General features: G+C 40.2%; 2 protein-coding genes across 2 annotated transcripts; both read right to left on the minus strand.

Moving 5' to 3' along the window:
• Positions 1 to 944: 944 nt before the first annotated feature.
• On the minus strand, positions 945 to 12,272 carry ccnyl1 (cyclin Y-like 1). Its single transcript, XM_051403158.1, has 10 exons — positions 11,279 to 12,272; positions 9,354 to 9,428; positions 8,780 to 8,823; positions 8,292 to 8,392; positions 7,920 to 7,955; positions 7,776 to 7,827; positions 6,741 to 6,860; positions 5,578 to 5,744; positions 3,069 to 3,231; positions 945 to 2,597 (listed from the first exon to the last, which is right to left on the minus strand). The coding sequence occupies exons 1-10, from the start codon at positions 11,439 to 11,441 to the stop codon at positions 2,481 to 2,483; spliced, it is 1,038 nt and encodes a 345-aa protein (XP_051259118.1). The 5' UTR covers positions 11,442 to 12,272; the 3' UTR covers positions 945 to 2,480.
• Positions 12,273 to 13,482: 1,210 nt separating this feature from the next.
• creb1b (cAMP responsive element binding protein 1b) lies at positions 13,483 to 25,052 on the minus strand. Its single transcript, XM_051403159.1, has 8 exons — positions 24,918 to 25,052; positions 20,705 to 20,817; positions 20,438 to 20,584; positions 20,210 to 20,310; positions 19,531 to 19,685; positions 18,767 to 18,952; positions 18,413 to 18,566; positions 13,483 to 18,219 (listed from the first exon to the last, which is right to left on the minus strand). Exons 2-8 carry the CDS (start codon positions 20,807 to 20,809, stop codon positions 18,075 to 18,077), a joined length of 993 nt encoding a protein of 330 aa, XP_051259119.1. The 5' UTR covers positions 20,810 to 20,817; positions 24,918 to 25,052; the 3' UTR covers positions 13,483 to 18,074.
• Between the last annotated feature and the right edge of the window lie 1,667 nt (positions 25,053 to 26,719).

The following is a 26,719-nucleotide window of genomic DNA, read 5'->3' on the forward strand; positions in this document are numbered from 1 at the left end:
CTACAACAGTTGACAAATAAGTATTGTTTCACACTCACAGCATATATAACATCATATTACCCAAACCTAGTTCAGGCTGTATCACAATCAAACTCCCCCATGGTTTTGTAGACTGCAGCGACACTAGAATGCAGTACTGGATTCAGAAATTGTGTTTAACTCACCATATTCCTGCATTAGCTGTATAATAGTAAAGTTATACACAGACGATCTCTGCAAAAAAACAACTGCTTTTTAGCCTTTCAAGCATTAATGTGATCCTACTTTAAACTTTAAACAACTACAGCAGAGGAAGCACTGCTGCAATGTAATGATCAGTGAACGCCTCATAAGCATCTGAACAATGTTACAACCAGTCTATGGTTACAACTGCTTCCTAAAAACTAAATTATGATTAAAAAAAACATTGGAATAATTGGTAAATCCATACTGTAATGGCATTAAATTAAGATCTGAGTAGTCAACCACTGCCTCAGGATGCAAACATATAGCTACATACACGCATAAATACCTTATAAAATTGCACATTCTGATTGGTGAAAAAAGGAAGCATTTGGAAAGGCTAATACTTACAACTCATCCAGGAAATTGTTTAGTCGCCATGGTAGGTGAGGCTGCTCCTTGTTTAATAATCAGTTTTATTTAGAAAATGGACTGTGACTGCCACACTGAATATAATGGCTTTACCTATGTGAAATAGCACCTCTGCTTCTTTTCCTGAAAGGTCGTGTATATATTGATATTTTGTGAGGAGGTCTTCGTTCCGGGCGAGGTGTCCCACCTCCGCTACAACACACCACAACAAACCTTGCAACTGGGACTGGTTGTAGATAGAGCTGATTTAGCCAGTACAGCCAGAGCCAATCAAACGCTCACAAAAACACATATCACCTGAAGGTCACAGATCACACATACAACACAATTTGTAATTACCACAACATATCTTCGTTACATGATTAGTGTTTATTTAAAATACTCCATCTGCAAATGTTTGTTTCAATTAAAAACAAGACAAATTTCACAGCTAGTAGCCTACATAGTAAGCAAAAAGGAGGGGAGTATCCATCAGTCTCTTTTTTCCCCCTCAATATCTATGTAGTTTGTTTGAAAGCTCTGGTCGGGGTCTTGGACAATCACCCGCTTTGTACTGTGTTGACGGGCTCTTTGAGGGGGGGGTCAGGATGCTATATTTTGTCATTATGTCGACCTAACTGCTTTATCGAGCCACTCAGTAGCAGTACTGATCCAGAACCTTTTTGACCACCTGAAGTTTATCTGAAAAGTAAAACTGACCCCAGGTTGGCACTCCTGATTCCCAGACACGACAACAGCCATCTCCTGCGGAATAGTCCAATACTTTGTCATCTGAGACATGCAGTATGCTCCATCCAAATTCAGATTTTTTGAAATGGAATGAACAGTAAACAAGCCTCTTTTTTTTTTTTTTTTTTTTACACTCTCAAAAGTAATTTTTGGTAATAACTCTAATTTACAAAGAAACAGCTTTTGCATTTGATGTGATGTGCCTATTAAAGGATATGTCTGCTGATATTCTACATTTTCTTGTCAACAAATCCCATGAAATGACCAAAACCAACAATTAATTGATCAGACTGACAAATATCAATCCAAAGCCTGAAATACCTTATTCCTCTGGGCCATAGAGTGACATTGTTCATAAAATATTTAAAAACACACACACTGTAGTAGCTGTGTACTGCACAGTTTATTTTTATGTCCCACACACACCCTCCTGCTGCTGCTACTAGGAACGCCAACTATTAATTCACTGCTAAACATAGTCCCCAACAAAGGAACCACGTGCTTCTGTTTGAGTTAAAGTTTGAAAGAAACTACAGTGGCAGCTTGGAAATTACTGAGCCTTTTTTAATAATTAAACTGTTTGTGGCCCACATAAAATATTTGTCTTCAGTAGGATCCAATCGGTTTGGGGCCGAGAGCTACAGACAGGGTATGGAAGTCAGAAAGTACAGAGAGACAGACAAACGCATTCTTGGTTTTGGTCTTTTCATGGAATTTGGTGACAAATATAATACAGAAGTTAGACCAGCTGTATCCTTTAAGGCTGCATGGAATAATTAAAATATTTCCGCAAAAATTAACATTTTTTAAGAAAACCCAAAGACTACCCCTCAGATTTAACTGCAGTAGAGTAATTCCTACTTAACACTGGAAATAAGGGACAAGTAAGAAATAAATAAGGGATTGGTAAAAACAATAGTTGTGTGGGGTTTCGTTTTCGGTGAGTTTTCTGTAAATACCTCAATTTCAAGTTTAATTTGACAATCACGCAACTCTACAGCCGTAATGCAAATGACCATTAGGGCCGGTCATACAGTAGCATTTTCAAGCCTTAATCCTGCCCGATGTGGCTGCGTTGACCCTGTGAGGTGGCTATGTTTGTCCGGGGTTGGCTGTGGGTTAGCTGGGCTTTGGAAATCAGACGGCAGCAGTCTGACCTATGACAGCACAGCGTTGGTGTGTCGTATACCTATCAGGTTGTCTGCGCTGAAGGATCGTCTCATCGCTGCTCGGTTCAGGTCCTTATACTTGTCCTCACATAGTCTTGAAATGGCCTGGGTGGACAAACGCACAAAGACAAAAAAAATAAAATAAACTTGATCATTGTGTTTTAATTAGAGGTGTCTGATTCCCTCTGCAGAATAACAAATAAAAAAAAAGTCAGCTCTTGTTGCAGAAAGCTCAACTGGAAATTCCTGTTTTGTTTCTCTGCTCCTGCAGTTTAGTACATCACTCACTGTGTTTGTGTGATGCCTTATAACAAAGCCTTACTCAGTTCATTCTGGTCAAACAGCACAAACTGCTTAAAACATCCAACCAATTGAAACAGTTGCTAAAATAAGTATAATAAGTATTTTTTTTATCCTTTGAAGTAGCCACCATTTTCACCAAGACAGCTTCTAATCTGAGGTCAGAGTGAAGAGTGAAGTCTGCTTGCTGCAGAATGGTGAGGAAATATTTCAGGCGCATCATAATGAGACAAACTGGTAGAACAGAAATTACTAGTCGAGGTCTGAGGAGCTTACCTCTAGTTTCTGGGCGCGCTGGTTGTTGAGAGGCTCCAGAGGGAAGTTGAGGTTGTTGTCATCAGCCAGCTGCCGCAGATCAAAGTAGTACTTGGCATAGACACTGGCTGGCACGTTGATATTGAACTGGAGAAGTTCCAGGAAGTGGCGCTCCATCTCATTCCTGGTGGGTGGAAAGAGACCTGAGGGTTATTCCAGACAGTCAAAACGTCCAAGCAGAGTCTTAACTCTACTCTAAACCTTTAGCTGATAGCTTTCTTCTATAGTAAACTATACTGAATGCAGCGGTGCAACAGCGGAACAGAAGATAAAAGTCCAAGATGCCCAGTAAAGAAAGTGCACTGCCAAAGGATGCTCCACAATTAAAATCTCACCAAGCAATTTCTAACTTGAATTTAAAGTGAGCCACATTTCATCTGCATTTCTGAGCTTTTGCTACATGCAGTTATTCAAAAAGAAACATAGCAAATACAGTCAACACTCAATAGAACAACATTCACATATGATAATTTAAAATAATTTAATAATAATCTCAGGAGTCATGCCATTAAGACCTGTGTATGAATTTGATCATCCACACTTGGGATACTGAGGGCAAACCTTTAGAAACGGCGTTTCTTCTACAGAAAAGCTGTCATTCTTCATCTGAGCAGCACGGTGATATGATTTTACTGAAGACATGGTCTTATTGCTTATGTGTACAGTTATTTGTGAGTCTGACATGTCTTTTAACATTGGAAATGCTTATGGAGATGGAAGAAAATCTCTTCCACATAGATCTCTCTTTCTCTCTCTCTACCTCTCTCTCTATCTCACACACAAACGCAGGTAATCAGACATGTATCAGTATCACAGTTCACCTTTTCAAGCTACAGCCTCCATCATCCTTCCTCCTCTCATCACACAGCCATGAGAAAAGCTAAGGGAGGTGGTCGCCAAGGAGACAGCATCTAGGATGCTTTGTTGGTCAGCAAAGGTGGTGAGAGTGAGCGTGAGTGTGTGTGTGATGTCTGGTCTCCCAGGGCAACTAATGGAGTGGGCGAGAGCCAGGGCCATTATGTAGAAGCAGTGAGAGCACTTGAGACCCTCCCCTGCATTTCTCTCTGTCTGTCTCTCTGTTTCTCTCTCTACCCTTCTTCCCATCCCTCCATCCAGACCCGACCAGGCTCACAAAGACACTTCAATGGCAGCAATGACAACAGGGCAGAGAGAGTGTGGGTCAGAGATATATGAGGGGAAAGAGAGAGTCAGAGAGGGATGGGGGCTCGCAGACAGAAAACACGCATGCAGGCAGTGAACGCACCTTTCCAAATCACAAAAAGCAAGGAGGCACTTCCAACCTCACACACACACACACACACACACAGTAGGAAATAAAGCTGGGTGCTCCAAGTGCAGCCCCTGGCCTCTTCACTGGCTTATAGCCCAAGCGACAGCAGAGATGCTACAGCTTCCATCTCTGCCAGCACTTCTTCTTCTGTCTCCTTTAAGTGCATCTTTGTTGTTATATTTCTTATATGGGGGGGGTTTCTACATCTAAGTATCTGGAGCTTAGAAACCCACATACCCACAGCAAACAAGATTTAGATGAAATTGAAATGTTAGCCACAACTCAGGAAACAATAATTTAAGGTCAATTTTTATTTTGCTGCATTAGTTAAATGACCAGACCACTAATAACAAGCTTGACAAATACAAAGCTATGTCATTACTCAACTGTGAATGCAATCCTTAATAAATAGGTCTGGATCATGGTGGCAGCAAAGCAGCCCAGATGTGCTTCTTCCTAACCTCATCCTCGAGCATTTCCTGTGGGATCCCAAGGCGTTCTTAGGCCAAGTAGGACACTCCACTCCATTTCATTTCAGTGTGTTCTGGATCTTCCCTGGAGTTTCCTCCTACCTGGACACGTCTACAATATATCCACAGGGAGAGTCCAGGAGATCTCCGGAGCAGACACACGACCGCCTTAACTGATACTCTTTCAACATGAAGGAGCAGTGGTTTTACACTACTAAACAGTCCTTTTTGGATTTCCACGGGGTCAGCAAAGACACCCTGCACAAGAATCTGTATCCATGATCTCATGCTCACATCAGACCCCAAGATACTTGAACTGCTTCAGTTGAAGCAGAAACTCGCTCCCAACCCAAAGTGCAAAATCCAGAACTCAACCTACAAAAGACACCATCTCATTGGCGATGTGAAACACCGCTGCATCTGTAATGTCTCATCACTGTGGCCCCTTCTTCTAACATGGGATACGATGGGAATGTGTGCACAAGATGTGCCTTGGAGAACGTCCACAAAATAAGTTAACCCTCTTTGTGTTTTTGGAAATGGTTATCATACTTACGGAAGGCTATTTAACTTCTATTGTCAGAACATGGCATGTACAGTGAACTACTAATGCCTCCCCCTTCAGAAATTGATTGTGATTGAGTGAAAGTAGTGATTCTTTTTCCATCTTCCTTATTTTCAGTGTGTTTTTGAACAGAAACCAACTCACATGTCCTCCACAGTGATGTCTTTTAGGATCTGGCAGTAGTCGACATTCCACACAGCCTGGTCATCCCAGACTTTGGAGGCCAACAAGATGGCTCCCAGGACGATGCGCTTCCAGTTAGCGGGGCAGATATCCAGCTCAGCATAGGTCAGCAGGCGTTCCAAGTACACCTTGAAGAAGAACGTTTACATGGTCAAAATTTTTGTTGGGGACTGAATGATAATTTCCTCATTAGTTCACTAAATATTACCAGGAACAAAAGTCAGGTTGGCCCACATATTATGTACCAGTAAATTACCCTATATTTGTGTTTAGTGGTAATAAACATACTGTACTAGACCAACTACTTACTTTATTACTTCAGTGTTGTATCTATTAAAACTGTTTTTATTCTTGCAAAAGGGATTACATCTGAGGATGATCATCCATAATTCATTGGAAACAGAACAACTAACCCAAATTCTGGTGACAGTCATTCAAGCGAGATTGCCATTTTGAAAATAGAACATTTCAATGCATTTTTGCCTCTGCACCTCACTTGGTAAAATTGTGTTAAAAAGAGCATAAATGTTAAATTCAAACCTGTCTGTCTTGTAAAAATCACAATTTTAATGCAACCAAGAATCCGTCTACTACAAGCCTCAAATGCTTTTTTTGTGTGATCATAACACAGACACTGTGTTATTTGGGACATGTCAGTTTGCAAGGGTGTACTGCCCTCTGGTGACTAGTTTGTAGTAATAGCACAGTATTTATTTACACGTACTCCACCACTAACTACATACTCTACCACACACTTTACCACATGTAGTTTCAATGTCTTGATAGATTTCAGACAGGGTTTCAACAGAGTTATATATGGGGTTCTAAAAAGGTCCACAGTAACATCTTATAGACTTAAATGTGTCTAATTTCATTCAAGACTGTGTAGCTTATACCAAAGCTCTGTGTTATTAAATCTGAACTTTTTACAGCAAAACTGAGAGGTGCTCTAAGAGTTTCATTCTCTGCAGGGCCAAAAGGCCTAAAAAGAATGTTGCACTCAACTAAAACCTATTAATCTCTACGTTGATTCCCAGGATTCCAACAATAAAATCATTATTCTAACAATCTATGTTAAAGCCAAATTAGGTGTGTACTACCCAGTATTACAGAGGCAGACTTACTAGAGTGACAATGGCACATTCTGCTGTGAGCTGTGCAGCGCTGAAGAGTGTTCTGACAAAGCGGTAGATCAGTTTGTGTTCTGGGTCTACACGGTTGTAGTCGTCTGGCACTGGCTCTCTCTGTAGGGGACAAACAGTTCACACATACACAAGTACGGTTATGGATTCATCTAGAATGATTTGCTTCTTGATTCTTCTCTTGATTCATGACTGATGTCTGAAACTATTTATGTAAAAACCATGTTTAATAGTAAAGCTGTAGGGGCACAACCCGTACAGGGAGAATATCCACATTCCTGGAAAAAACATCAGAACTTTCCTTTAATATAAATGCCACAAACATGCTTGTTGCAAGCAGACATTTAGTAATGTTTGTTTCATCTGAAAGGCACTTGCGAGACTGTCAACACTGATATTGAGTTTGTCCCAAATGTTCCTCTTAACCCTCCCTTCTATTTGATGTCATCTTCAGTTTGGAGTGGCCCTCCAAAAATGGAGCTATGGTCGGCTTTAAAACAACTTCATTGTAATATGAGACTGCACTCATGCCTCATTACCACAAGTCTATAACTGAATGGAAACCACTTATAAAAAAGACCACAAGAGAGAATGACAAATAACTTTTTTTTCTCCTTCTTGTTTTTTTTTTTTTTTTAAGCCAGTGAATCACATCCATTTTAATGATGCACTACTTACAAATACTGTTAATGTTTTTCTGTCCCAAGGTCTTAGGAGATAGCCCTCAATGCCAGGTCAGTTCAGGTATTTCATTTCAGGGACAGTCTCAAATTACTGAACTTTAATTTTTTATTTTACATGAATTCAGATTGTATGTACTGAAGAGGTAAACTATTGTGTCAGATCTAATTTCGGATCTTGGTGTATGGTATATGGTCATGGTTCTCCAGTTGTTGATTCAACAGGTAAGTAAATGCAAATAAAGCAACATCTTAAAGTTGCTCAGACCGACTGTTTTGCTGATGGGACCAGAACTCATTGTTACTTTGTTTGAGGAAATCTCATCAACATACTCACTGATAAGGGGTGCAACTTCTCATCAAAGATGTCCAGTGACTTGTCTGAGTCCCTGAAGAACACATAACACATCTGTCAACGTACTTCACGCACAAACCAGTTCTGGTTACATAATATGCCACAAAAATGTACATGTACACCTACCTGTTTTTGATGTGGTAGTATATTGCTAACGTGACACTGGAGAAAGAGAGAATAGGGAATTTTTTTTTTTTAAAGTGTGGATTAGTGTTTGTGTTTAAAAGCTTAGTAATTTTTTTTGCACACATTTAGCAAGGAGGCTTCATTTAAACCTAACGAGATAATCCTTGTGAAATGTGATTTTCAGATTGACTAACAAATGCCATTAGAGAGGACCGTCCTAAATTAGGCGTGAGAGCATCTGTTTAAGTCATGCATTCATCAAGTATTACTTCAGGATTACCACGCTGTGATGTAACAGGATTTTCTCATGTGAAATGAGGGACTTTTGGACAGCACGCATTGTGTGTTTCTGTGTGTGTGAAAGGCTCTCACCATTTGATTGTGCTTTTGAGGTTTGGCTGGCTGACGGTGTTGTCGTCTATGAAGATTGTGGAACAGGAGCTGTATTTCTTTGACAGTGGACCAGGAGATACCTTGAGACATTGAAATCACACAATCAACAACCTGAACTAATCGGAGGGACGGGAATGTCAGTCTTGATGGCTGCGTTTCTTTAGACTGGTTCCACTTTTCTGAATAGTGGTCCATGGGTTTTTCAACACTGACAGCAATACAATTCTAGATTAACACTGAATACTTGCATGGCATTCTGGATTTGATAGAAACATTTGCAAATATAGAGATATTAAATACAAACACAAAATATCTACTAAGAGGCATTAGTTAGTTCATGAAACTAACTGAAACCTTGTCCATTGTACAGTGTGAACTCACCACCAGGTCAGTAAAGAGAATATAGCATACAGTCAATTCCACAATCAGATTTATAATCAACTTTTTGACACACTTTTCACACTTACATGACTGATATGATTTATGTGGTTGCTTTTCCTCTTGTCTCGTACTGTAAAGGAAGAAATGTGTTCAATAAAGCCAAGCTAGAAGAATGAGTGCTCAGTACATACTGAATTCACTGTCTTACAAAACAAGGTATGTACAGACTCAAATGAAGTATTAAACATGATTTCTTTTTTTTTTGTGATTGTTTCCTTACTGCTAAGTAAAGAGTCCAAGTATAGAAAGAACCTGTTATAATCACCTATCGACTTGATTGATAGAGATGCCTGTGGCACCAGTGGCTGTGTGATGCGCACAACTTAATCAAGCTCTACAGTGAATTAGGTCATGAACATTTTAACCTCACTGTCAGGACCGCAACAAGTATAAAAACATGGCCTAGGATTAGATAACTGCATGAACAGAAAAACAATGTAGTACAGAATTAACTTCTGAAAACATATCCGTCTTAATATTCAACACTAAATCATCTGTTTCAGGTGTGTTTGCGCTTCAAAAGGATTTTAGGGAAGACATTTAATGTGAATCCCTGCTGTGTGTGTGTGTGTGTGTGTGTGTCATGTTAGGATTGCTCACCGTCTGTCTGGGACTTGCTAAGGAAGATGGTGCTCGCTCGGGCGTGGTCCGACGGGTTAGACTCCAGGGCCAGCTCTAATAAAACAAGAAGTGTACGTAAGCGCTTTATAATGACAATCTGTCAACAAAAGCACTCTGTGTGCTGCTTAACCCCCAGTCCTGGGTAGGGATGAATCTAAAGGAGAAAACAGGAAGCCATTAGCTGACATATCTATCAAACACACTGAGAGAAGCACACAGTACAATTCTGTAAATTGTCGTTATCCATTATGATGAAATAATGAAACATGAGTCAACAGATTTGTGCATAAACCAACCTCACAACAAAAAGGCTCAGAGACGAGCAGGAAGTGAAGGTGGCTGCATACAGACTTGGCAGAGCCTTACCAGGCAGTAAGATGTCAGCTGTCTGATTATCGCTGTAGGCTGGAGACTGTGAAAGACTCAACACCAACCACCAAACAAGACTCAAGATAAATTGTTAACTTGTGGCCTGCCTGGTCGACTGCCTATAAAAAGGCTACAATTCCTGCACTGTTTGCTTTCAGCTGAAAGTCAGAATTTCACCTTCATAATGGCGTTTTCATTTCAAATCCAATTTGCCTTTTGTCCAAAATATAAATCTATACTATTTTATTAAGGCAAATGCATGTAAACAATTACATTACAGGATTTTATTTTTGGACACTGTCCAGTATGCTTAGTTTACATTGTAGACTTATTAGTAGCTACTGTAGTATGCTAACTGCTTGTGTACAGTAAGATACTTTACAGATAATAGTGTAAAGACTGCACTGGTTCATACAGAAGCGTGACTTAAGAGAATTGTGTCCTTTATCCAAATCTGTGCAAACAGACTAGCACATTACATAAAGCACAGGGGATTAGGTGATCGCAGCATTTGTGTAGTGAGGACAGCAAGAAGAGACACGAGGAATGTAGAAAGGGCTGCTGGACAGATTCTGACCCTCGCCCTGCCAACAGCTGGTCTCTCCAAACTGCACTCACAAACTTTAGCCCACAACAACATGAATGGAATGAACATTGTGCATATCTGGGAGTCAATGAGGAGTGGCAACACAAGGACTGATGGTACAAAACTGAGCTCAGGGCTATCACAGAGAAATATCTGAGATGCTTTCTCAGTCCGGGGTTTGTATCACAGCGTGTGCAAAACAAACCAACAACTTTGAAGGGTGTTTGAAGACACGGCCAATTTGCTAATCTTAATTAACCTTAACCCTACCTTAATTTACACTCTGACTATGTCACAGTGGGCACGGTGATAGCAAATGAATATCACTGAGTAGCACATTAGAAGATGCAGTTTGTTCACAGGTACATACACATGGTTAGAAAATCTTGGTTGTTCCAGTTATGCCAAGGTCTCTTTCAATTTCTACTTCTCCAACCACACTCAATAACAGGCCCTGTAAATAAAAGTGTGGTAGGGAAAAGAAATGACAGTAATGATGAAGGGCTTGTTTTTATTGCTAATGGCTGACTTGGTAATGTGACGCCAGTGTGATCAACATGATGCAGTGCCCAACTACAGAGTGCCAAGAATGTTATCATCATCATCATCATCATCATCAACGCACTGCTGGCAGCAGGATGGTAATAAACAAGTCCGGCAACTTGGCAATAGCTAGAGTGTCTGTGTGTACATTTCCTTGCTGTTGTAAAAAAAATAAAAATAAATAACAGATTATACCATCAAGTTGCTGTATGTTGTTGCACTAAAGATTGACTCTGTGTGTCAATATTAGTGAAGGCGGGTCATATGAGGGAGCTTCCTCACTGTGTGACTGGATTCAGGTGAAACGTCCCTTTAAACAAACAATAATGGGTGTGACGCTTCAAGGACTCAAACACAGGAAAAGAAAAACCATCACAGGTGCGGAGAGTATCAGACAGACACCTACCATCGGGGACCTCTCTGTCGCTTATATGCTGCAGATAGGGCACGGTGTTGTCGTCGCTCACTTCGGTGCTGGTCTGGAACTCCTCCAGCCGCTCTGCAGGTTGTCTCGACGGCAGCTTGGGGCTCGACTCGGGAGAGACGCAGCATGACACCGTATTCCCCATCCCAAACCGGGCGTGAGCTTCACACTATTGCAGCCAAGTCCGTGTAGTGCAAATATTTGTAGCTAGCTAAAGTTAGCTTCCCCCCAGTCTCATAAACATTACCAGGCTATAGTCAGTATTAGCACGACACTATCTCTGCGTGCTAAATCGCCGCTGTCCACCAGCTCCCAGGAATCGCATTCCTGTCCATTTGTGGGTATGTAGCGTTAGTGTAATAGTAAAAAGAAGAGTCAGCCAGACAGGCTCACTCTGTTGTACAAAATATGTGCCCTTTTATGCAATATTCGACGTTTTGTTGTAATAACAACAAGCTGTTAAATGCAAGTGGTCGAATTCATTCATTCATTCATTCAACATGCTAGAGTTTCGCTGCTAGGTAGCTAACTAGCATTATAGCAAGCTAGCTAACTAGTTAGCTTGTCTCATGAACTTTTTTTTCCTCTTTCACATTAATTCCACTTTTTTGCTATCGTGTAAACACTATTTACTCTACAAAACAAACATGTTACAACCTCAAACCGCCAAATTCTGGTAAATACATTTCATGAGACTTTCCAAACAACCCCACGGATGTCTTCTCGCACTCGGGTCGGTGTGGAGACAAATCTAGCCCGAGGTCTCTGCGGCCTCCAGAAGAAACCCCGAGGATAAAAGAGAAAAATCCAAGACTGTAGGCAAGAAATTCTCAATGAGGTCAGATTGACCAGGCCGTATCCCTGTTCCTCATTAGACAACCAACTCTGGTAGCTGGCCCGGACTCCCCCCGTCAGAGCCTCCACCCCGTCAGATTTGTGCTGGATGTACGCCCCGCCGCCGCCGCCGCCATCTGTTGAGGACTTCACAGACAGCACTGCTTGGCACGGATGTGTTGTAGCCCCGCCCACCTAGTAATTCCATTCACTCCCATTGGCTGAGAAATCACAACAAGGCCCCATTAACGCGTCTCATTGGTTAACGGAGCTGCCTGTTGGAGACGATTTAAACCGATGAAATGTATTTACAACGATACTATTTTTGTATCATCACCGATCCACACCCTTTTTTGACAGTGAAAACAGAAGCCCGTCCTCTATTGCACTATCTACCTGTCAATCAGTGCACCCCCCCCCCCATTCAAGCCATATGAAAGAATATGTCTTGTACTTGTTATTTGTTTTTAATATCCCCTTTCTGAAAATATATATACTATATATTGAAATATCTATTGATAACATTTGTTATGTTTATAGTAGTAGTGTTTACAGTAGCCAGACAATGAACTAAAAAAAAAATTGTACATTAATATGTCCTACTACTTAAAGGGAGTAATATTGTACTTTTTCTACTACTATGACAGGTTGCTAGTTAGTTTGCAAATAAAGACTTTACAAACAAAACATGTATAAAATATGATACATTGCTATAGATTTAACTTCCTGACAGAATGTAGTAGCTCCACCGTGGCCTGCTGCGACATCAAAAAGGTAGACATTCTGCATTGTGAGTATTCTACTTTTGATACAAATATATTTTACTGGTAATACTTATATACTTTTGAATGCAGAACTTTCACTTGTAATACATATTTTAGTTAAATGTCTCCTAATGTGAACAAATGGTAACCCAGTTCTACAATTTGAGCTTCATTGTGCAGAATTATGTATGATGATGTAGATATAGTGTGATGTAGAAACTTGAAGCCGCCAGTTCACATACACAGAAAATGGGCAATGAAGGAGACATCTTGTGTCCAGCACGAAAACTATAGAAATGAACTTTTTTTTTTGAACACATCAGACACACATTGTTGTTTCAAGTAGACTATTTTAATACATGTGTGGAATCTCTAAGATTTAAAAAAATGGACCATTGTACACATAATTAAATGTACTAAACTGTAAGATAGAATAGTAAATGTCATGCGATCACCCATTATATAAAACACAGAGCAACTGGAAACTAGTTTCTTTTTACATGTATACATTTTCTCTTCATCATTCATCAACATCTGTCATGAATGGATTGTTCATATGATTGATTGATTAACAATAAAATACATAACAATCTTCAAGAGCAGTTTATTGCGACATAGCAAGTGTTTACAAAAGAGTGATGTAATGTCAGAGTAACAGCACTTTAAATAATGGGCTGGTATAGTTTTATAATGTGACGATGTTTAAACAAAGTACATAATGAATCATTTAGTTACCTTGTCTCCACAAGATACTATACAATACATGGCATTTTAAATTGATAACTTGTAAAAGTGGCAATATATAAACTGATCACATTAAAAGTTAGAAAAATGTTATTATTACTGTTCTAGAAATTATATATATAATTTTACACACATAGAAATCAATCTGTTTCATGCAGAAATGAGGCCCGTGGGTAATAAACTATTCTGGCACAGAAATGAAAACACTTTTGGTTTTGTTGGAAAGATATTGTGTAATCACATCACAAAGTTGAGCTCACTATATCAAATCAACAGAAAAAGATTATTACTAGATTTTCTTTTCAGCACCAGCACTGGATGTGTGAATTACAAGAGGTGAACATGATTATTTTTTTTTTTCAGAATATACTTACAAAAGTTTTCATCTCAAGTATCTGATGGCACCGGTATCTAAAGGTTTGGAGCGCTACCCAGCCCTACGCACGCTGTTGAACCCCCGGCTCTGATACTAAATAGTGATTTTATCCTCTAAATTAATCAGCTTTACAATCAGCAAGACGAAAGGTGTGGTTTGTCAGACTTCATTTCATCCCTCCAAATGCATTATAGAAAGATTACCTCTGCATTTTGTTATGTCTCTAAACTTAAAGCTGTGACAGGTAGGACGGCAAAACAGGGACAACATGTACAGCTACATGCTAACGTGCTGTAGGTGATGATTCATTCAAAGCCTTCTAAATTAGTATAAGGTGCTGTGTGATTCCTTTTGCCGATTCAACCCTTTAATCCTCTATACATTACGAATACACACTGTATACTGTACAATATCAAAATGTTTTAAACTAGAAAAATAAAACTGGCAGAGCTACCATGAACTGAAGATCTTTTAAAAACTAATACAAAACAAACCTATTTTAAGGAAAACACTCTAATTGTTAGAGTGACCATTAATGCCCCCAAATTTATTCTCACCACATGATCGAGGTTATGAAACACAGAAATAGATTTGTAGTCATGTTATGTTAACTCAATGTCCACTTACTAGCTTCCCGAGCTTTCAAGGGGTTATTATCTCACGCCCATATACGTATAGTACCCATACGGTGCGCTGTGATGTAATGACACCTGAGTTAACGCCATCAGCTGAAGCGTTGGCCAAAGCTGTTACAGTAAGTGGACCTTGAGTTAAGTTAAACTTTCCAAGGGCACGAATGAACATTGATGGGGCTCAGAAATAGTAGCTACCAGGATATAACTCCAACTCAATGAATAAGATTCACAAATCAACAGTGAGCTGGAGGGGAAAAAATTAAGAATTTGGAGTTTCTGTAACAAAATGACACAGTTTAGAGAGGATTAGAGTTAGTTTCCATCTGTAATAGAAGCCAATACTTGGGTTGAGGATTAACTAACTCACATGTATCTTAAAGAAGAATTGTGCTTTCATTCAATTGATTGACTGGAACAGTTACTGATGCAGCCATTTCTCTAGGCCTATGAGCTAAAAATACATCTCCAGTTAAGAACATGTGTGGCTGAGTTTAAAGAAACGGAAGGGTTTGTTGTGCAGTTAAAAAAAAAAAAGAATTATAAAAATTGTTTTGTTGTCCACCCCAACAGACTCGCTCTTCTCTAAAAACACACAGTCAATCCTAAACAGAGTACAACACTCCAAAATAAAACATCTCCAGCAAAGGCCTTTTCTCATACACTTAGCTGCCATGACGGTGGTAGGCCTGGTGGATTACATGAATACACAAATACATTGTCTTCTATTATTCATTGATGTATGTTACAAATATGCAAAGTTGGTTTCATACAAGCCATAAGAACATATTTCATATCAAATAAACAGAAATACACAAGGTCTACACATGCTGTAGAGTCTATGTACAGTAATATAAAAAATAAACAGACGTTATACGAATACGTACACGTATCTTCTCAAAAACTACACACAGTCCCACAAAAGGGATCTCTTTTCAACACAACATACGTCTTCCATTATTAGTGTTAAACTAATAATTATAGCCTATCTTCTGTAGATTTCACAAAGAATCCAATCTGCTACATGTTGAAAAAGTGCCATGCCATTGCTCCAATGGCCACTTATTGGAGGAGTACCTGGTAGCAGCCAGGTTTACTTGCATTATTCTAAAACCCCAATAGTCTGAAAAATGTCCCATTGGATCGAAAGACCATTTGTCTGACAGCCTGAAAACAAATACCCGTTGCTCTGAAAATACCAGCATGGTATAACTTAAGTAGTGTTTTAACTTACATCACATACATAATGTAATTTAACTTATGCACTTAACTGACATAACTCATGTAGTTATTTTAACCCAAAGCATCTTTTCCTTACCCTGACCAAGTAGTGTTGGTGTGTGAACTTAAACAAACTGCGGCTGTTTCACAACGTCGCAGCTAGTATAGCTAAGAAGCTGTGCACTGTCCCTATCAAATAAATAAAATAGATTAGGGGAAAGAAACTCCAGGGCCAGTGTGTATTTTATAACAACAGGCTGTGGTTACAACAGGACAGTTTTTGGACTATTAGGGTTTCAGAACAATGGGTAGTCCCCTTCAAAAAAATGGCCCTGCAATCTCACATGTTGTTGCCACCCATATTTTACCACCACTTAACAGACATTGCAAAACAGACACAATATTAGAAAACACTGAAAAAATACAATGAGATGAAGTCTGTGGTGTTAAAATTACTCAATAATGTGCATTTTTGTACAATTGGATCTTCTTTTCATCCTTTTTGACATCACTGTCATCTTTTACAAGACATTTTACTCACTCAGTTAAGTGCTGATATCTGGGGACCCAGTGAGCCATGGGAGCAAGAAGTTATAAACAATCTCCCAGTTAACTAAACCATGAACATACCCGAGTGTCCATTAAACTTGTGCTTTGCTTTGCTTTTGCGCAGAACTACAGTTAAGTACAGTGTTCCTTCACAGCAACCAGATTGCGTAATTACTTTAACATATAGATTTGTTTTCACTTCCAAATAATTTAGATAAAATGGCCCCTTGTGTTGTTCCCCTACTGGATTTGAGTGAGTAAAATGTTACCATAACTAATAGGAATATTGGCTAAAACTATAAAAATGGGACCCCAGGCAGTAAAAGCAATCTTTCTTTAAAAGTGTGCCTCATCCTACTAATAATCTTATTTTTTAGCATCTCTGACAGCTGTCAGTTGTGGAGAAGCAGAACAACAATATGAGAGAATTGAAAAATGTGACAATGCGCCTGTTGTTAAGAGACATGACTGCAGCCATCCACTGTCTCCTGACACACACACACACACACACACACACACACACACACACAGTTCCTGTTCCTTCAAGATCGGCAGTTGGTAGCATCTTTAAAAACACTTAGAAAAAAAGACGTGTTCGTGCCGAATTAGCTGTAGAGTCCGCTATACGAGTGGCCGTATCTCTGAACGTTGGTTCATTCATCAGGGCGTGGATCAAGTAGAGATTCACAATTCAATCAAAGCCTTTAACTGCAACTGACTGAGCTTGCCTGACACAGAAATGTCAAGAGTCATAATTGTTGTACAAATTATTTTAGGATAAAGTATGAACATATGCTAAAATGTACCAAACAGCAGGCAAAAATATTGTATTTTACAATCTGGGTCACACTGAACTCACCACTGTGAATATAAAGTTACCATTTCACCATGGCAACAGAAAGTATTAATTCATCAATATTTAGCAGGTGCTTGTAAAGTCACATATCGGGAAGCGTCAAACATAAGTTCTGTAAAACATAGGGGAAGGTAAATTAAACTGCAGGTAATGCTACAAGGACAACTTGTCGGCCATTATTGCTTACATAGTAAACACAAGTGCTCGACTGGAGTCCAATGAGGTCGATTAAATATGAGCCTCGAACAGATTTGAACTACACGAACCACAGGGAGGTTCCGTTTGTTGCTGATTTAAGGACAGCATTTTCTCAGCCTCACTGGACTCATTTTACAGTGAAGTATCTCTACAATGACCGTGATGAGTACAGTGTTACACTAACCTGTACGGGTATTAGCCAAATCTATGACAATTAGACACAGGCTCACAATCAAAGATGTGTGAAGCCCCATGTTAGCCTGTGTCAGCAGCTGATTTTGCCCCTTTAATGATGTTGCACAGGGCTGTAGCTAAGGTTTTAGACTATAAGGTTTTGCCACTGTCATCATCAGACCTGGTTATTAGACATTGGTAGACCTGGGTGTTTTCAGTGTAGTGACACTGTAACGATTTTGTGTATTTTAAAAGTATTATAATGACTCCTGAAGAGAAGGTAGTGTAAGCAGAACTGGATTAGGGCGACTTCATCAAAAAAGAGCCAGCCATGTGCAAACTGGAAGGCCAGGCAGGCAGAATCAAACAGTCAAAGTATTTGAAAAGAACCGAAATGCTACTTTTCCCACCTCGGTGTTCAGGACAGGAACTACTCAGATTTATGGCAGTAAAGGTCTTTAAGTGCTTTAAGTTCTTCAATTAGTGTCTTGTTTTGGTTCTCCAGGACGGCCACTCGGTTCTCCAGACACTTAACATACTCCTTCTTCTTCCTGCGACATTCACGGGCTGCCTCTCTGTGGGAAGAACAAGACACAATTTGTCTTTCTTATTCATTTTTCATCACAGGAGGACTTGGGACTTACCTTGTCCGACCTGGCCTGTTAGCATTGCACTGAGACATATTTCGGTCATGAAGCTTCACAAAAGGCACCAGCTTGGGCAAAGCAAACAAACAACAATGACACCGATTCCGCCCTCTATTCATACCTGTTCTTCATGAGGCGGACTTCCCGTTTACGGGTGACCTCCTCAGTAGCGCCCTGGGTGGGGAGGGCAGGAGACGAGGCCATGACCACCCCAGGGGCGATGGTGCTGGCAGGGGCTGCTCGGATCTGATAGGCCTGAACGTCACCAGAGGCAGCTGAAAGGTGTGGTTGGTAGAAAGTGGAAGTTACATTTTACTTTGAAAATCAATGTTTCTTCAGCTTCAGTGTGTCCATTTTTGCTAACAACAGCAGAAAAGGACCATGATTAGGAAGGAAAAGATATCACCAGGTTCAGCCTTTTAGATCATGACACCACTTCATTAATCCAGACGATCTGAAAACAGCACACTCTCACCTTGGACCACCACCTGGTTACTGGGAACCAGTATCTGCTGGCCGTCGCTGGTCTGTGCGTACTGGAGGATGGTGGCTCCAGGCTGTGCAGCTGCTGCTGCATTGGTCATGGTCAGAGTCTGAAGGCCCTGGACTCCATCTGTACCGTTATTAGCCAGCTGAATGGCCCCACCCTGTGTGATTGCAACTGTGTGTTTGGTGAGAGGAACAGATGGCGAGGGAGAGAAAGGGAACAAATGAGAGAATTAATCAAATCAAAGAAAAGAACAAGAACAGTGGAAATGGGGTTTATTTATATTATGGTGACACATCACATCATATTTTGATGAATAACCTGCTCAAACTGGTCATGTGACTCACTGTCAACAAAAATACTCCAAATAGCAACTCTAGTGAAAGAAAACATTGCCCTGATTCATCACCACAACTGTTTATTAGGTTTTTAAAGGAATATTTAACTATTTGTGTCTACTACGGGGCAGAAACACTCCAAAACAAGCAGACAGATACACAGCCATGAAATATTATCGCCTTAAAAAGTTATGGTGAACAATGACTATTTACAGACACGTATGATGTCCCCCCTACCTATGTTTTGTGATTTCCATGGTATACATTAGTTTCATAATAATAATAACAATAATGTAAAAAAAATAATAACACATTTTAGGAATAAAAAAGAACAGATGAGGAGTGTTGACTGATAAGAGTAGTAGAACCGATAAAATCCCTAATGGGGTGTAACAATCACCAACTATCACCTACTGTATTGGCCGCTGCTGGTCTGGTAGATGGGTGTGGGGACAGTAACCGTGGTGATGGATGGTGTGGCAGCAACAGCAGATGAATCCTCCTCAGCCTTTTCCTCCTCGATACGAGGGACAGCCGGTGCGTCGGATGAAAGGTCGTTCAGGATTTTCCTATTGGGACAAACAAGTGTGGGAGTTACTCACAACACCTACTGGGCAGTGTTAGTGTGTTGTTATGAGCTGAGGTTGTCATGGTGGACACGTTTCACATATTCACTTTGTTTCTGGTTTTCACTGAAAAACAGCCAGGAGAGCACATGGTTGAAACTGTTTGTCATCTCCAGATTTTAGATTTTTAGAGACTTAGATTTAAAAAAAAAAAAGCTGTGTCTTGTTTCAAGATTATCATCATAGTTTACAATAAATAAGATTATCTTGTAGTGAACACAGCTCAAAATCTTCAAGTTATATAAAGTAAAGAGTAGGATAAGGACACAAAGAAATCAAAAACTGGTGTTTTCTTTAATACAAATTTCACCCTGGGATATGTATTATAATTACTATTAGTTATTATAGTAAAATATTATAAGATTAAGGTGAATGCCCTTATAAAATGTAAATAATCAAGCCAAAAAAGAAGTTGGATATTGTGATGGTTTTGGCGGTCTCCAGGAAGTAACACACACACAAATTACCTGTATGAGGGTCGTCGAGACAGAATCTCTCTGCGCTTCTGAGAGTCTGTCACACTGTCTACTGACTCCTGTGAATCCTCACTTTCTGCTATGGTAGAGATCTGGAACAAACAAACAAACAAACCAATAAATAAGCCAGACACAAATGCACCAAACAAAGCTTCTAAATATGAAACAGCTAAAACAAGAATTGAGTGTGTTTGGTGTGTGTGTGTGTGTGTCATTAACCTGTACAGCCTGGACCTGTGGGGACTGGATAACAGACGGCTGCGCAGCCTGGATGACACCATGGACCTGAACCGTCTGTCCGTTGGGAAGCTGTACCAGCGTAACTGTGGGACCTGTTGCTGAGGCGTGACCCGTTGTCATGGATACCTGAAATTCAGAAGCAATGTGACTTTGTGAGCGTCAATAGCAATGAAGTGATGAGTATGCACGTATTTCTCTGCAAAGTTTAAAAAAAAAACTGGAAGCAGTGTTGACGTCATCTGTTACCTGTGCCAAAGTAGCGATCTGTGCCGGGGTGATCTGCTGGGTCTCTGTCTCAGTCACAGCAGTCTCCACCCCCTGCTGAGCCTCCACTGCTGACTCCATCTTCATTGGCTGAGCTATGGATGAAGATTTGAAGAAAAGCTGTTAAAACTGAACTTTCGTTGGAGCTGCAGCCACAGCATCCGTAGGATCAGGATCGCCAGTGGTTTGTGTGCCGCAACCTCAGGATACCTTACAAACTGAAAAACACATGCAGACGGCAAAAAACTAATGGCACTGCACAGCCCATGAGCAACCTTTACTTAAAGAAAATACACAAGAAATTATGAAATTTATGTTTGAAATGCACATGCAAACCTGAAAATGGCTTCAATGGCTTACCATAAAGTCACTAATGACAACATGAACCACCATTCGTCAACTGAATATCAACTCTGAGTAACCAAGGTTCCCCAAAAAATGACATTTTGATTAGTTCCAAGAACATTCCTTGAAGATCTCTATATGTTGTCTATATATATATGTCTTCATCAGTTATGTAAAATATCAATGAATGTACACTTATTCTTCTATCATCCATAAAACAACTGGAAAATGTCCCTGGAAGCTTCCTTTATTGTAACTATATAAAGTTCTGCAGTTGGTAAGGTTTAGCTGTCTCCACAGTTCCTGCCATAGAATATACATACACATATAGTATACACTGTATACAGTCTATGGTTTCTGGTCATGTGGACCAAGTTATTTTCAAACTGATCAGGTCAGAAAGGGTCCCGTAGTATTGCCATAGGTTTCCATTCAGTGTGTCTAATAGTGGATGGGTTGTGGTTAAACCCCCAACTGCTAGATAGCAGTGTTGTAAATGTAACCTGACACTGATACACTGATAATTCAAATGCAGATCCTTTTTTTAAAAACTTTTTATGCATATGATGGTGTGTTCTTTATACTATGAAAGTTTTCCTACATTTCTTTTTTTAATTGCAATATATTGCCTTGTTTACAGTATCACAATACATATCGTATTGCCAGTTGCTTGCCAATACACAGCCATAATAATCACAGGAGGAAAATGTGCTTTTTGAGGCAGACTGAGACGTGCAAGTTAAATGACATGTGCTGTGAGCATGTGAGTGGAGCATCATGTCACTACTTTTTTGGAAAATTAAATTCAGACATCTTAAGAAAACTTTAATACAGGAATGTTCACCTAACCTCAACAGGGTGTTTCCAGATTCCCTCTGATGTCACTATTAAATATAAAGTCTTTATTGATTTTCCAGAGTTCTAGTCTATAGTAAAAGAAAAGTTGCACAGTAGTACAGTCACAAAATTCAGTAAATGATATGGGTACTCAACTCGAAAATGTGTGGGGGCTGACTGTGTGCACATGTGCATCTGTTTAGGACTAATTATGTGGAGGAGCACTTGGAGAAAAAACATGTCAGAAAACTGCTTCTGAGGGACCTATTAAACAGAACTGAATGATTCTGATGAGAGAGAAAGACATCAGAGAGACAACTGCTGTCTGTCCTCCTTCACTGATCATATTTATTGTGGTTACAGCCCTAAATTCAGAACAAATAGTTCCATTTCTGCCACTGATCCTTTCATCAAAGTTTATTACACCATACATTACACTACAAACACGGTTTTTCTTGGCTCAAGTGAAGTGGTATCTCAACTGTGACCCACTGAACCTTGGTTTGCTGGGGTTTTTTAAAATAAGAAAATACTTTGAACATGTGCCAGATACTAAGCAGATGTGAAAGCCTGCCTTTAAGAAGCTATGACTTACGGAGTAAGTCTATAAGGAAAAAATAAGAATTATGTTTTAAATAAAATAAATGGGCTATTGTGTATTAGAAGGTATTCAACAATAAATAATACAATATATATATACATTAAGATAAAAAAAGGAATAGACAATCTGCTGCTAATCAAGACAATAATCTCCCACAAATCTAACATTACGTAATAACTTAACTTATTGTGTTCAGTTTCTGTTGAGACTCTATCAGAGAGGTATTGATTAGCTCTACAGTCATTTACTTAAAAGGTGTTTGTATTGATATCATATAATAAATATATATAATATTATAAAAACAAGTGGAGAATGCACTTTGAAGCCCAAAACGAGGTGTGGTGATACAGTAGGCACAACTTTTTCTGGATGAACAGACTGTGACTGAATGTTAGTTTTTGGTGACGGGGTCTTGCTTAAGTTAAAAGTTTAAGTTTTAATAAAAAACACCTCTGGACCTGATGAAGAGCCAATTGGGATCTAAACACTGAACTTTGACTGTGTGTGTGTTGACAATACAAAAGGACAGCTACATTTTCTCTCCTGGCTTACAAACCATTGCCACCACTACGAACAATAACCGACGCCTTCATGCAAAGTCACGAGATAACAGGGAAACTAGATGATCTGTAACACCACTACTCAGACTATCTGTCCCTCCCTCCTGTCTCCTGTCGGACTGACAAATGTACTTTTCTTGGTTAGATCTTTTTAGCAGTGTGATGCTTTTAATGACCAGCCTTAATCTACAGCTACATCCTGTTTCCAGCTAGGACCACCATGGGGTGGCTCCACTGTTACAATAACAGTATGTGGCAGTGATACATTTAATGCACCACTCCTGAAAAAGCTTTCATTGTTGCCAGCAAGGTCAGGTTTTAGTAAAGTTGGCCAGACTCTCTTGATGCTGTTATTGTGATGCTCTGGATGATGCCAGCCCGTTTGAGCAGAGCTAGAGAAATAACTGACTACTGGATAATTAGCTCATATAAAGTGGGACACTTATATTAATAATCTCTTATCAGGAGTTTAAAAAGTTTGCAGAAAGTTGCAAATGTGTTTTCCCCTCTTAGCAAACAGGCTCTAAAAGCTTTTACAGCTTTAAAATCAATAATATAATCATTAGGATCATCAATCCTGGTTCAGTATGCAACTTATACAAGTGTGATGTAGAAAGTTGATGCCACCAGTGAACAGACACTGAGAATGAAAGTAGGAGACAGCTTGTGTCCAACAAGAAAACTTTAGAAACAAACAAAATCAGCATATGCATGGGTTGTTTAATGAGGTAGAAGGAGTAGATGCTCTTGTTAAGGATTTTAATGTGGAAATCATACTTCTTTTTACAGAAATAAACATATCAGACACACATTATTGTTCAACGCAGAATATTTATGTCTAAATATATGTCTGGAGGAGATATTTAACCAATAGTGATAAATTATTTTTATTTATCCTACTAGTGAAACCTCCTGTTTAAGACACATCACAAACTCCAGAGTGAAACACTGGTCTCTACTCCTGCTCTGAACCAGTCTACCTGCACGCATTATCATTATGTCCGCTGTAATAAAGAAGATGTGATCTCTGGCTGACTTCAGGCTGTGCACTGAGCGTTGATCTGGGACGTGTTGTTCACTGTGATCTCACACTGTGCGTAGCTTCTCTCCGCTGCATGATTGGCTTTACACATTTCTCCCTCTGCTTTTCAAAAGTCTCTCGGATGCTCTGTGTGACAGCAGAGCCACATGGCCGGGCAACGCCCCCTCAACGCACACCGGTCACATCCCGGGAGATAACCGACTATCAAAACTTTATCTGACCGCAAGATACCAAATGTGTGCTCAATCTCCAGGCCTGAGTTCGTGTTTTCATGGTGCAACCAAACGCGACGGCCTGCAATGGCCGATTTCTATGGAGACCAAAATGAATGAAGAGCAGGGAAAAGCTAATTATCGATCAGGCTGAGGTGATATGAGCAGGTGTAACATCACAAATTAACTCTATGACCTCGCGAACATCACATTGAGTCGAGCAAGTGTGGGAATAAATGAGCATATCGCGGCTGATGGTTTCAATGCACCGTTAAGGGAGAAAACGGCGCAAAATCTGTGCGCATATATGTCTTGTCCGCTACGGCATCGTTTGACAGCTGAGCCCGTGAACACCGCTAAAGTCCTGTCACGGTTTCTGAAGCGTTAACACACAAACTGTCCCTGCTGGTTCACTATCACAGCCACACCGTTGGCTCTGTTTCTGTCAAACAGCCGCAGCCTCCCCTCCCTCCATCCTGCTACAAACACACCGCGGCGCCATGATCTCTTTGTTTCCTTCGGGCCGAACCCGACCAGACCGACACTTTCTACGGCCGCGTCCCGTCTCTCTGAGCCCCGGACACCGCTCCGTCCTTACCGATACAGACTCCCCTCGTCACTCCCGGGCCTCCGGAGCTCCACTTTTATTCTGGCCGACACGTAAGAGCCCGCGTCAGGCTACACCTCCGCCGCGTCACCGGGAACAACAACACGGAGATTGGAGAAGGACGAGAAAGCAGATGGCGACAGTGGCCGGAAATCCCCGACGTGGGAACGAAGAATGGCGGGAAATACCGAGGAGAACCGAATCCTAACGACACCCTGCTGCCTCGGGAAGCGTTTGGCAACATTTTACAATAAAGTTTCATAAGCAGTTTAATAATTATATAACAAGAACAATAGTAATCTGTTAGCTAAATACGGTGGTCACAAAAGCTGTGCCCGTGGCCTAATGCAACTTCATAGGTCGTTCAGTTCACCTAAATGTAAAACCTTCTTTTATTTTGAGTTGAACATATAGGATATGGATAGTCTTGGTTGGAGTAAAGAAGGAAATTAGAACTCTTTCTACTGAAATAGTCCATTTACAGTGCGGTCTGTGAAAGTAACCATGACATTGTTTCTGGTAAGATGTTACATTTTTTAATGTAATTTTTCATTGTATGGAGGCAAACACTTCAGAGGCAGATAACTCTGTAGGATACATGTATGCTAATGAAACCTGAGTCACCAAAAAGGGGATGCTTGCATACAGTATCTGGTGTAGGCTATTTAAAATACAACTGCTCGCCCGAACAACTGCATTTTGGCTACGACACTATGTTTAAAGTAGAATACTACATTAATTTTATTCATATAGGAAGGGGGTCTTTGAGGGTTCACTCTTATTTTGTAGTTTGCAAAATAAACCATTTACCTGGGTTGCAGGTATAAGCTTTGTATATTAATGGATCACCACAGGGACCAGCCTTGAGGGTTTACACTAAGAACCCTTCATCATTTAGAAACCTTCAGGGAGGTTTAAGAGACAGGTTCTTATTGCAGAGCTCTATATCTGCCCTCGTGCATAGTTTAAGGAGACCGGAGTCTCACCCTGGGGAGAAGCAGGGGCCATTAGAGGTTGCCAGTCTATCCCAGGGCAATCATTCACACTCACGTTCACACATACGGGCAAATCCATCTCCAGTTAACTGGCAGGACAACATGCCCAGCGGGTTGAAACCTAGGACCCTCTTGCTGTGAGGTGACAGTGCTAACAACTGCACCGGCATGCCACCATCTGGCCTGTGTACATCATTGTGACACGGATTGTGTAAACCATCTCTACACAGATTCTTCTGCTACTCAACACTATTCATCCACATCCCTCCACATGCATACTTTTTTTTTTTATTTATTTTTTTTTTTTTTTACAAATAGCCATTTTTCACAGAAGACATGTTGACATGTCACAGCAGGAGAGGCACAGGTGTAAATGTTAAAATTAATGATGGCTGAATTCCATTTAGCTGCTTCAGTTTCAGGGTCCAGGTGTTGTGCATGCTGGCTCACTGTCACACTGTCACGGCTTACTGTGACACTTTAATATAACAGACCCGTTGTTGATGTTATTGTTGGTAACTTTGGGCTTCCCTTATTGGTATGATAAGCCAAAGGGACTGCTGTGAAAAAGGCCCGTTTTGGTTTTCTCACTGTAACCACCAGAGGGAAGCATAAGACCATTTTAATGCACAGTAAGGGCTCTGTAGGTACACTGGCAATACATACCTTACATAAGAAATAGGTTCATCTCCTATCTAACCACATTCATGGTATGACACCCTCATTCAGATAAGACACACTGCTGTGAAATTGAAAAGTAGAAAGCGGTACAAAAAAATTACGCAATGCAAAAAATGC

This window comes from Dicentrarchus labrax, unplaced genomic scaffold (genome assembly GCF_905237075.1).
Source record: "Dicentrarchus labrax unplaced genomic scaffold, dlabrax2021, whole genome shotgun sequence".
In the NCBI taxonomy this organism is placed as follows: domain Eukaryota; kingdom Metazoa; phylum Chordata; class Actinopteri; family Moronidae; genus Dicentrarchus; species Dicentrarchus labrax.